The sequence below is a fragment of the Heptranchias perlo genome, chromosome 7, assembly GCF_035084215.1.
Source record: "Heptranchias perlo isolate sHepPer1 chromosome 7, sHepPer1.hap1, whole genome shotgun sequence".
NCBI classification, from domain to species: Eukaryota; Metazoa; Chordata; class Chondrichthyes; order Hexanchiformes; family Hexanchidae; genus Heptranchias; species Heptranchias perlo.
Window position 1 is genome coordinate 88,003,565 of NC_090331.1, and position 12,580 is coordinate 88,016,144.

The 12,580-nt window shown below is 47.0% G+C and overlaps 1 protein-coding gene across 2 annotated transcripts in view; it reads right to left on the reverse strand.

The window, feature by feature from the left end:
• Positions 1-12,580, reverse strand: part of ccnyl1 (cyclin Y-like 1) — an 80,606-nt gene that overhangs the window by 18,475 nt on the left and 49,551 nt on the right. For both annotated transcript variants that reach the window (XM_067988080.1, XM_067988081.1), the window contains 2 exons: positions 10,655-10,706; positions 9,297-9,416 (listed from right to left, as the gene is read on the reverse strand). In XM_067988080.1, the coding sequence (XP_067844181.1) occupies positions 9,297-9,416; positions 10,655-10,706 (172 nt within the window). The remainder of the gene's footprint in view (positions 1-9,296; positions 9,417-10,654; positions 10,707-12,580) is intronic.

Below are 12,580 nucleotides of genomic sequence, written 5' to 3' on the forward strand. Positions count from 1 at the left end.
TGCCTGCTTGAATGGGTGGTGGTGCATGGTGACCCAAAAGGGTAAAAGAATCAAAAAAACATTAAAACAAAATGTCACATCGCTGTGGAACTTCAACACGTTGTACCACTGAGTGGTGTGGATTTAAGGCTGCGATTCACTACAGAGCAACTTCCTTTTAGTTATGCCACCCAGAGGTAGCCAGGAAAAGATCAAATGCTTCCCCCCCACAGGGAAGGAAAGGAGAAAAAGAGTTTCCACGTACATACTCGCGACAGCTTCAAGCAACAAGAGCAGGATGGGCAGACAAGGTTGCCTGCCAGGCTTCTTGGCTTGAATTCGTATCTCTCAAGTGGAGACAAAACAAAAAGAAGAAAAACAAATACTTCCAAATAAAAAAAGGAGTAGGTCACCCCAAGCTGCGTGCACCTCCCAGCTGCTGGTTTCATAGTAGGAATACCAGAGGCCTGGAAACAAATTACCACCAACTTCTCAGCTAGGGATAGTGCACCACAGAAAGATGATAACCAGTGATTTCTATACATTGGATCATACCTTCACTTCTCTCCCACCTTGCCCCCTTTCAAATTTCCACCCTTCGCCTAAAGGGACAGACTTTTGCTGGGATACGGTTCCACATAAACCAGCAACTTTTCTCTATCTTCCCCTGTGACCTTTCTTCATGTAGAAGCCTAAAGGCTGGCAGGCTTATTGGTTGGTGAGAGCATGATACATGAGCCAAACATCCACGCACATATTCTTTCCAGCAGAGTTCACTGATCTGCAATCAGGAGCAAGAACCCAGGTGGAATATTTCCCTCCCATGACTGGGGCACAGAGGCCAATTGTAGTTCCCCACCTGAGGTCTGCTGAACCAAGTGAGAGACAAGGACCTCGATATTAGTGGGGGGGGGGGGGGGGTGCAATTGGGCAACCCGCCCAATAAAATCTGTCCGTTCCCCATGCAATCATGGGTAAATTGGAGTCACTTAACGTGGCTTCCGGGTTTGTCATCGGAAAGCTGCGCAGCGGGCGGACTGCGCACCCGCATCACAGGCTGTCAGCTGGAGGAGCTCTATTTAAAGGGGCAGTCCTCCAATAGCTGCTCCTGGAGCAAAAACCCAAACAGCACAATGGAGCAGCCCAGGGGAAAGGCTGCTCCTAGATTCAGTGATACCTCACTCCAGGTGCTACTGGATGGGGTGAGGAGGAGGAGGGATGTGTTCTATCCGGCGGACGGGAGGAAGTGGCCTGCCTCTGTCACCAAGAAGGCCTGGCTCGAGGTAGCAGAGGAGATGACCAGCAGCAGCATCATCTCCCGCACCTGGATACAATGCAGGAAGCGTTTCAATGACCTAACCAGGTCAGTCAAAGTGAGTATACTTACTGATTCTCCTGCATTCTGTCTTCCACATTACCGCCCCCACCCCCCACTCATTCTGCACTGCCAACACTACTCTATCACATCACTCCTCACACCCACTCAAAGCTCATCCTCAACTTACCTGCACTTCCTCTCCTCACCAGTACTCACCCCACCACTACCACTCAACCCAATCCTCATACAATGTCATGGCTCTGTCTCATACTCATCCTCTGATGCATCTCTTTCACGGTCAGCCTCACCCAAACCAATGCATTCATCAGTTGGCAACGTCACCATCACTCATTCACACGTCTGTACTTTCTCCCCTTATAGAAGAGAGCCCAGAATGCACAGAAGAGGGCGAGGACCGGAGTGGGGGGGGGCCGCAACAGACAGTTGTCCTCACAGACGCGGAGCAGGAGGCACTGGAGCTGAGCTGCACCCTCGAGTGCCTGTCCGTTGGGGATGCCGAGACTGGCATCCGACAAACATTTGGTGACAGAACTTTTAACGTTCAGCACACACAATATGAATTGATGTTAACATGCGTTGCCATCTTCAGCACCTCAGTATGCTCATCACAACATCACACATCTGTGATCATGCTTAATATTGCCTTCTGTTCTCTTACAGGGCCTTCAGCGACCGCTGTGGCGGCAGAGAGCGATTCCTCAGAGGCCCTGCCAGCCTCTAAGGGTGCACTGTCACATCTGAGCAAACCATCCACCAGCGCAGATACACACAGCTCGGTGGGTTCCAGTCCACAGTTAGTTGGGGTCGCACATGGTGAGATACCACACACGTGAGCACGAGCAGGCACTGGTAGCTAAGGCAGCTGTGGAGAGTCTACGATCAAGGCACCTGAAGCGCATCTTGAGCAGCCCTATAGCATGCTCAATTGTATACACCTGGGAGCAACGTGGCTGTCGTTATATCGACGCTGTTGCTCAGTAGGGGGTATCCCTTGTCCCCGAGGAGCTAGCCCTTACGGGTGTTGGATGCATGGAAGAGAGGCAGGATGTTGGACTCCCGGAGGATGAAGGAATCGTGGCAGCTGCCAGGGTATCTGGCGCACACGTGAAGGAATCTCTTGCGGTGGTCACAGATGAGCTGAGTGTTGATGGAGTGACAGCCCTTCCTGTTGATGAACAGTCCTGGCTCGTGTGGAGGTGCTCGTATTGCTATATGGGTGCAAACGATTACACCCTGCACCCGTGGGAAGCCAGCCACAGCGTGGAATCCCACTGCCCTCTCCGTCTGGCTGAGGTCATGCATGGGGAAGTTGACGTATTGCGAGGCCCTGCGAAACAAGCCGTCGGTGACCTGCCTTATGCACGTGGGCAGAGGAGTGAGAGACCCCGCGATGTCCCCGGTGGCACCCTGGAATGATCCGGAGGCGAATAAGTTGAGGGCAGTGGTGACTTTGACAGTCACAGGTAAGGAGATGCTGCTCAGCCCAGCCGGGAGCAGCTCGGCATGAAGGAGGCCTCGGTCTGTAGATCCTGTTGCGCGGGTAGTGCCTCCTCTGAAGTCGCTCTTTGTTGTTGCCCTCCGTGCTCTTGTGCAGGTGCCTGTGGCGCAGCACTGTGTTGTGGAGCTCCACGTGGCAGAGGTGGATGCTGTGCCTGGCGAGACTGGTGATGTTGCTCGTCCTCGGATGAAGTGGTGAATGCAGCCATGGTGCCGCCCCCATCCTGACAGTGTCTGCAAAGTAGGTAAATATGTTTGCACAGCAGGGTTTTGGGTGGTAAGCAAGAATTTTGTGTGAAAACACAAAGGTCTTGCAGCCAAAATTTTGTCTGATGTGACAGTGCCCTGTCAAATAAGCATTTGCATCTCCCACTGGCTGCCATCTGTTGCAACAGGTAGTGTTTCCCACAGCACGGGAAACACTCTGAGGGTCCTTCAAAATCGCACCCCTGCCAAAATGACGAGTCAATCAGGAACCTCAACTATCGGATAAACTAAGCAAATTATCATCCCACCAGCTTTAATTGCTCCAAGCCCGCTCCGGGTTTTAGCGATTTTCAGAGCCCCCCTGCCCCCAACGCACCCGCTCATCGGCCCCAAGGACTGGAACTTTCTGGTCACTTAATGTTGAGGGCAGACACAGTTTGAGGAGAGATAGAGATGGGCAGGGGTGGGGGGGGGAAGAGAAGAGCAGGGCGAAGAGACCGGGTGCGGGGGGGAATCCCGGACGGCCCTGGGTATTGTACAATAGGCGCTGAGAATTCGATGACGATCAACTCACTACTATGACACTAAATGAATTTTACTCACTATTTTTTGAAAAACCCATGAATCGTATTTTCAGTTCCTCTGCCAACACTGTTGTTCAGAATTCTGGTTTTGGTAATACTACATTTTTTTTTAAAAGCACATTTCAGAGAGATGTCTTTGCTTCTCTTTCCCATAGTGTGCTCTGGATGGACTGCCAGTTGTACTATGTGGCTGTGTCTCAGGACCTGCACTTGTTAAGAACAGAAACTAGAAGAGATCAGGTTCTATCACCAGGTGAAGTCCTTCCGATACTGACCAGCAGAAGGCAATTAATTTCAGACGTGGGTGACCGATAATGAAAATCCAATCCAAAAAAAGTATAGTCAGAAAAAGGGAGATCTGGCAAAACTCTCGCACAACACAGTCCACAATTTTTAATGATATCAGGACAAAATATGAAGGTAGTCACTTAATGGGGGGTTGTCGTACAGTTTAGAAAGGAAGAGATAATATGGTTCTGCCAAAAGTATTTTAAAAGCGCTCTATTCCTGTGGCTTTTCTTAGCTGCAAATCAGTCCTCATGCTGTTCTGTATAATTAACAAACGTTTTGGTTCACTCGAATCTATTCCATTCCCAATGATTAGGGAGGGAAGTAGCAGATGTGCCCCCAGGTGTTTCAAGAGACCACTGCACAACTTTTAGTCGTTTCTAATATTCTTGTCCCTTTACAGAAGCAACCTCGATGAAGATACAAAAAGTGGAACCCTTAAAATATTGTCCTGTTTCAAAATGCAAGTCAGCAGATGTAAATGTCATCTTAGCTAGAATATACTGCTGGAACGAGAAACAACATTACCACCTAGTGGTGAGTTTTTCTTTAATACAAAAGCAAATATCTTCACCACATACCTCACAGTACTCAGCAGAATAAGAGTCCTTGAACAGCTAATGGACTCAGCATGAGTCAAACACTCTTCCACTTCAAATTATGAAAATCAATGTGTAACTTTACAAACAGCAAGTATCGGGTATGGTAGCATAGTGGTTATGTTACTGGACTAATAATCCAGAGTCATGAGTTCAAATCCCGCCACGGCAGCTGGGGAATTTAAATTCAATTAATTAAATTCAATTAATTAAATCTGGAATTAAAATACCAGTATCAGTAATGGTGGCCATGAAACTACTGGATTGTCATAAAAACCCATCTGGTTCACTAATGTCCCTTAGGGAAGGAAACCTGCCGTCCTTACCTGGTCTGGCCTATATGTGACTCCAGACCCACAGCAATGTGGTTGATTCTTAATTGCCCTCTGAAATGGCCTAGCAAGCCACTCAGTTGTAAAATCTCACTAAAAAAAGTCACGAGAATAAAACCGGACGGACCACCCAGCATCGGACCACTAGGCACCGGACCAGTCGACCCTGCAAATTCCTCCTCACGAACATCTGGGGGCTTGTGCCAAAATTGGGAGAGCTGTCCCACAGGCTAGTCAAGCAACAGCCTGACATAGCCATACTCACAGAATCATACCTTTCAGCCAACGTTCCAGACTCATCCATCACCATCCCACCAGCAGGACAGACCGACCAGAGGTGGCGGTACAGTGATATGCAGTCAGGAGGGAGTGGCCCTGGGAGTCCTCAACATTGACTCTGGACCCCATGAAATTTCATGGCATCAGGTCAAACATGAGCAAGGAAAGCTCCTGCTGATTACCACCTACTGCCCTCCTTCAGCTGATGAATCAGTCCTGCGCTGAGGGTAGCAAGGGCATAGAATATACTCTAGGTGGGGGACTTCAATGTCCATCACCAAGAGTGGCTCGGTAGCACCACTACTGACCGAGCTGGCCGAGTCCTGAAGGACACAGCTGCCAGACTGGGCCTGCGGCTGGTGGTGAGCGAACCAACACGAGGGAAAAACTTACTTGACCTCGTCCTCACCAATCTACCTGTTGCAAATGCATCTGTCCATGACAGTATTGGTAGGAGTGACCACCACACAGTCCTCGTGGAGACGAAGTCCCATCTTCGCAATGAGGACACCATCCAACGTGTTGTGTGGCACTACCACCGTGCTAAATGGGATAGATTCAGAACACATCTAGCAGCTCAAATCTGGGCATCCATGAGGCACTGTGGGCCATCAGCAGCAGCAGAATTGTATTCCAGCACAATCTGTAACCTCACGGCTCGGCATATTCCTCAATCTACCATTACCAACAAGCCAGGAAATCAACCCTGGTTCAATGAGGAGTGTAAAAGAGCATGCCAGGAGCAGCACCAGGCATACCTAAATATGAGGTGCCAACCTGGTGAAGCTACAACACAGGACTATTGCATGCTAAACAGCGGAAGCAACATGCTATGGACAGAGCTAAGCGATTCCACAACCAACGGATCAGATCAAAACTCTGCAGTCCTGCCACATCCAGTCGTGAATGATGGTGGACAATTAAACAACTAATGGGAGGAGGAGGCTCTGCAAACATCCCCATCCTCAATGATGGCGGAGTCCAGCACGAGTGCAAAAGACAAGGCTGAAGCGTTTGCAACCATCTTCAGCCAGAAGTGCCGAGTGGGTGATCCATCTCGGCCGCCTCCCGATATCCCACCATCACAGAAGCCAGTCTTCAGCCAATTCAATTCACTCCATGTGCTATCAAGAAATGGCTCAGTGCACTGGATACAGCAAGGGCTATGGGCCCCGACAACATCCCGGCTGTAGTGCTGAAGACATGTGCTCCAGAACTAGCTGTGCCTCCAGCCAAGCAGTTCCACTACAGCTACAACACTGGCATCTACTGGACAATGTGGAAAACTGCCTGGGTATGTCCTGTCCACAAAAAGCAGGACAAATCCAATCCGGCCAATTACCGCCCCAGTCTACTCTCAATCATCAGCAAAGTGATGAAAGGTGTCATCGACAGCGCTATCAAGCGGCACTTACTCACCGATGCTCAGTTTGGGTTCCGCCAGGACCACTCGGCGCCAGACCTCATTACAGCCTTGGTCCAAACATGGACAAAAGAGCTAAATTCCAGAGGTGAGATGAGAGTGACTGCCCTTGACATCAAGGCAGCATTTGACTGAGTGTGGCACCAAGGAGCCCTAATAAAAGTGAAGTCAATGGGAATCAGGGGGAAAACTCTCCAGTGGCTGAAGTCATACCTAGCACAAAGGAAGATGGTAGCAGTTGTTGGAGGCCAATCATCTCAGCCCCAGGGCATTGCTGCATGAGTTCCTCAGGGCAGTGTCCCAGGCCCAACCATCTTCAGCTGCTTCATCAATGACCTTTCCTCCATCATAAAGGTCAGAAATGGGGATGTTCGCTGATGATTGCACAGTGTTCAGCTCCATTCGCAACCCCTCAGATAATGAAGCAGTCCGAGCCTGCAAGCAGCAAGACCTGGACAACATCCAGGCTTGGACTCATAAGTGGCAAGTAACATTCGCGCCAGACAAGTGCCAGGCAATGGCCATCTCCAACAAGAGAGAATCTAACCACCTCCCCTTGACATTCAACAGCATTACCATCGCCGAATCCCCCACCATCAACATCCTGGGGGTCACCATTGACCAGAAACTTAACTGGACCAGCCATATAAATACTGTGGCTACAAGAGCAGGTCAGAGGCTGGGTATTCTGCAGCGAGTGACTCATCTCCTGACTCCACAAAGCCTTTCCACCATCTACAAGGCACAAGTCCAGGAGTGTGATAGAATACTCTCCACTTGCCTGGATGAGTGCAGCTCCAACAACATTCAAAAAGCTCGATACCATCCAGGACAAAGCAACCCGCTTGAATGGCACCCCATCCACCACCCTAAACATTCACTCCCTTCACCACCGGCACACAGTGGCTGCAGTGTGTACCATCCACAGGATGCACTGCATCAACTTGCCAAGGCTTCTTCGACAGCACCTCCCAAACCTGCGACCTCTACCACCTAGAAGGACAAGAGCAGCAGGCACATGGGAACAACACCACCTGCACGTTCCCCTCCAAGTCACACACCATCCCGACTTGGAAATATATTGCTGTTCTTTCATCGTCGCTGGGTCAAAATCCTGGAACTCCCTTCCTAACAGCACTGTGGGAGAACCTTCACCACATGGACTGCAGCGGTTCAAGAAGGCGGCTCACCACCACCTTCGCAAGGGCAATTAGGGATGGGCAATAAATGCTGGCCTCACCAGCGACGCCCACATCCCATGAACAAATAAAATTTTAAAAAATTTGGATTCTTATAGAGTAGAATCCCCATACAGCACAGAAGGAGGCTATCCAGCCCATCGTGAAAGAGCTATCCAATTAGTCCCACTCCCCTGCTCTTTCCCCATAGCCCTGCAAATTTTTTCTTTTCAAGTATTTATCCAATTCCCTTTTGAAAGTTCTTTTTGAATCTGTTTCCACCACCCTTTCAGGCAGTGTATTCCAGATCGTAACAACTCACTGCGTAAAAAAATTTGCTCCATCTCCCCCTGGCTTTTTTGCCAATTATCTTAAATCTGTGTCCTCTGGTTACTGACCCTCCTGCCAGTGGAAACAGTTTCTCCCTATCTACTCAGAATTTTGAGCACCACTATTAAATCTCCCCTTAACCTTCTCTGCTCTCAGGAGAACAACCCCAGCATCTCCAGTCTCTCTAAATAACGGAAGTCCCTCATCCCAGATTTATATTGAAATTTATATAAAAAGCACACATGCTTCAAACACAACTTATGCGAGTACTGAAACTTGACCGGTTGGCAGACACCCTCATTTTTCAAAGGAAGGGACAGATGAATTGAGGCTGGATTCAACACCAGGTGCTTTTGTGTGTATGCAGGGGTTGTATAAATACCACAGTATTTGGTTGAAAAACACAAGGGGAGGAAACCCTTAACAAAAATGTACGTCACTATAATGTTGTGAATGGATAATAACTATGAGCACACAGAGGCTCGACATTCTCATCCTTCAATTGTCTGGCATGGCCACAATTTAGGAAGACAGTACATGTCGACACCCATTATTGTTGAAAGATCATAAACTTGTAAAGCCACTGACTGATTGCAACAGATTGAATATTAACTTTGAAACAGGCAAAATTTTGATGAACATCCAAATTGCTACAAAGATTTACACTAGGCTTGGGATTATCCTGTAATCAGGGCAGCGGGCTTTTATCAGCTTAGGGGTTCGGGGAGATAATCAGAAGTATCTTAGTAGCAGCCTAGTGACCAAAGGCATTGTTCCATGAATTGTAGCTGTACCTACTATTCTTGACTGCAGCAAGAGTAAAAACACAGAGCTGGCTACAGAAAAACAGTGGGATAGACCTGGGAGCAGGGAAAGGACAAAAGCTATTTCAGATTTTTTGGGAGAAGGGAATGAAGACGACGAAAATTCTCAAATAAAAATCAGTTGAGCAAAATGCAGGCCGTCACTTCCTAGCTCGTATCTTTCGCTGAAGGATGATTTTGATTTGAAGGAAAGTTGAACAGACACTAGAAACTAGAGGCAGTTCTGCTACTGATCTATATTGTTTTGGGACTTCTGATTTTGTGCAAAACAAAATCTTCAAAAAGACTTTCTTTTGAGAAGGAGTTGAATCGAATGGGAATGTTGCACAAGAATTTTGTTTAGATTGCGTACGTGTCTAATCATTGTTGCTATACCCTCAAACGGAATCAGATGATGCACGGTACCACAGATGTATGCACTGGAGTGAGTCCCTTACCAGTGTTACTATTGCACATTCTGCAGTCAATTGGGCAGCACTGAAGAGAGTCCGTACAAACCGGTAAATATGTTTGTGTTCTGGGTCACGCTTATAATAATCTACCGGCACCTCTTCTCTCTGTAACAAGATACAAAATTGCATAAAAAGATATATTTGTGAAACAGTCTAAAAAGAACCACATTTTAACCCCCCTCCCTGATCAGTTCAATGAAGGCTAACATTTCTCCCTCCCACCACCTTTCAGCTTTTCCGGGCAACATTCTGCTTGTGACGCTCAAGCCACCTACTTGGAGGGTGCGTGACAAAGGCCACCAAATGACACTCTTCAATTATCCCTGCCAGTGGCAAAACCACTGGCCTCCACGTTGAATGCCCCGCAGATGGCACGGCCAAGATCTGGAGCACAGTATGCAGGGAACTGCTGGCATCCTCTGGTACATCACCCAGCATGGCTGTTCACAGGCGAGCTTGCCCAGTGAGTACCAACTGTGTAATCAACTGTGGGGAACAGCCCAGCCAGATTCAGCCCTCGCTCAGTAGAATTTCCAGTAGGAGTGACTGGATAACAAATAAGGAGTGGAACTCCTAGCCTGGGTTTGCATCCACACCACTGTGTGGCACAGGGTGACTCGACATCATCTGTTGCCAACGTCGCTTTTAAATGAAACAATCCAGATTATTTCATAGCCAAATTTAAGAACACTGCTGAAACAACACGTTAATTTGCAGCACGCCATGTAATAATCAGAGTTCACAGAGCAGAGGTTATGGCAATACATCAAACCAGCGTGTATAGGAAAAAAAGTTTATTTTTTAAAAAAAAGGTTGAAATCTGAACTCCCTGATGGTCGTGAGTAAGCGAACTGGCAGGTGTAGCACTCAGAGTTCCCATTCCTGATCTCTATCCAGCGACTCAGACAGAAGTGTTTGGGCGTTGAGTGAAGCCTAGATCTGCCTTTATTTAGCAGTCTGGACTGGGTGCACTGGTACATCATCCAGCAGTCTAATTAAACTAGCAGAGGGTTTGTACAGATCAAAGATGTTTTGGGAGGGTGGGGGACATTGTAAGAGCCAGCTGTTAATGGCAATAACGGGAGGGTAAATTCAAGAGGGCAGAATATGCGTGGTACTTTGTGAACTTTGGAACCGCCCAGACCTACCAAGGTAGCCTGTTCTCGTCCTGTACGTTCCTATGTACAATACAAGCATACGAATGATCACCAGCACATCCACCCCCATTTTATCTATACACTAAGCTTAAGGAATTCAGTTGGCCTCGTAGAACGTTTTGTTAATCCGGTTCATTTTGTGATTGGTTAGTGTAGTAAGATTACAATAAAAAGAAAAGGACTTACAGTCAACGGGTGCATTTTCTCATCAAAAATATCTATTGATCTGTCTGAATCTCTGCAAAAAGAGCACACAAGTCACATTTATTACTTGATCACATTTTTGTTGTTTGTGATCTAAATTCTGCTGCTCCTTCAACTTACTTTGCTGCCACCCTCTGGAACTCCCTTGGCTCAACATTGCCACCTCCTTCTGTGCCTTCCAAAACCTCTCTTTCAACCGAGCTTTTGCCACTCTGTGAAACCCAGTGCCCACTCGCTAACCTTGTTAAGCTGCCTGAGATGTATTATCCGTACATAATGAGAGCTACAGAAATACAAATTACATAGAATTTACAGCACAGAAACAGGCCATTCGGCCCAACTGGTCTATGCCGATGCTTATGCTCCACAGGACCCTCCTCCCACCCTATCACCATATCCTTCTATTCCTTTCTCCCTCATGTACTTGGAGTTTCCCCTTAAATGCATCTATGCTATTTGCCTCAACTACTCCATGTGGTAGAGAGTTCCTCATTTTAACTTCTCTCTGGGTAAAGAACTTTCTCCTGAATTTCTTATTGGATTTATTTGTGACTATCTTAAATTGCTTATTGATGTAAAAGCCACACTTATGTATGGTAAATCTGTAAATTGGAGGTGAAAGTTGGACAACAGTGCTTTTGAAGCAAACTAAAGAGGGGAACTCCACTCTTTCTCTCCAGTTGAGATCTTTAGAGCAAAGTACTTTTAAAAGAGACATAAACTTTTTTTTTTGCTAATCCCAACCTGCTCTAAGGACTCTGCCAATGCCACACTTAAATCAACATGTAGGAGGCTACTGAGCAATTTAATTATTTGTTCTTGTATTTTCCACTGCTAGGTCAATTGAAAGTTTCATAGAAAGGTTACAGCACGGAAGGAGGCCATTCGGCCCATCGAGTCCATGCCGGCTCTATAAAAGAGCAATCCAGCTAGCCCCACTCCCCCGCCCTATCCCCGTAGCCTTGCAATTTTTTTCCTTTTAAGTACTTATCCAATACCCTTTGAAAACCACAATTGAATCTGCCTCCACCACCCTTTCAGGCAGCACATTCCAGATCATAACTACTCGATGCGTAAAAAAGTTTTTCCTCATGTTGCCTTTGGTTCTTTTGCCAATCACTTTAAATATATGTCCTCTGGTTCTTGACCCTTCTGCCAATGAGAACAGTTTCTCTATCTACTCTGTCTAGACCATTCATGATTTTAAATACCTCTATCAAATTTCCTCTCAACCTCCTCTGTTCCAAGAACAACCACCCCAGCTTCTCCAGTCTATCCACATAACTAAAGTCCCTCATCCCTGGAATCATTCGAGTAAATCTTTTCTGCACCCTCTCTAAGGCCTTCAAATCTTTCCTAAAGTGCGGTGCCCAGAACTGGACACAATACTCCAGTTGTGGCTGAACCAGTGTTTTATAAAAGGTTCGTTATAACTTCCATACTTTTGTACTCTATGCCTCTATTTATAAAGCCCAGGATCCCGTATGCTTTTTTAAACCGCTGTCTCAACATGCCCTGCCACTTTCAACGATTTGTGCACATATACTCCTAGATCAAACCCATTTATCACTATTTGTACAACTAATTCATCTTTATTACAAATGCTCCGTGCATTCAGGTAAAGAGCCTTTAATTTTGACTTTGTAAACCATTTTTTACTGCTTCGACATTATTTGTTGATGCTCTATTATTGGTAAACTCTCTATCCCTACCTGCCACACTCTGCTTATCTTTACCCAAATCACTACACTGCTCTGTTGCCTTGACTTTCTTCATTAGATTTCTAAATTTCCCCTCATCTGACCTCTTTTTCCCCCCTCCCAACTTTTTAGTTTGACGCCCTATCTACAGCTCTAGTTATTCGATTTGCCAGGTCGCTGGTCCTAACCCCGTTTAAGTGGAGCTCGT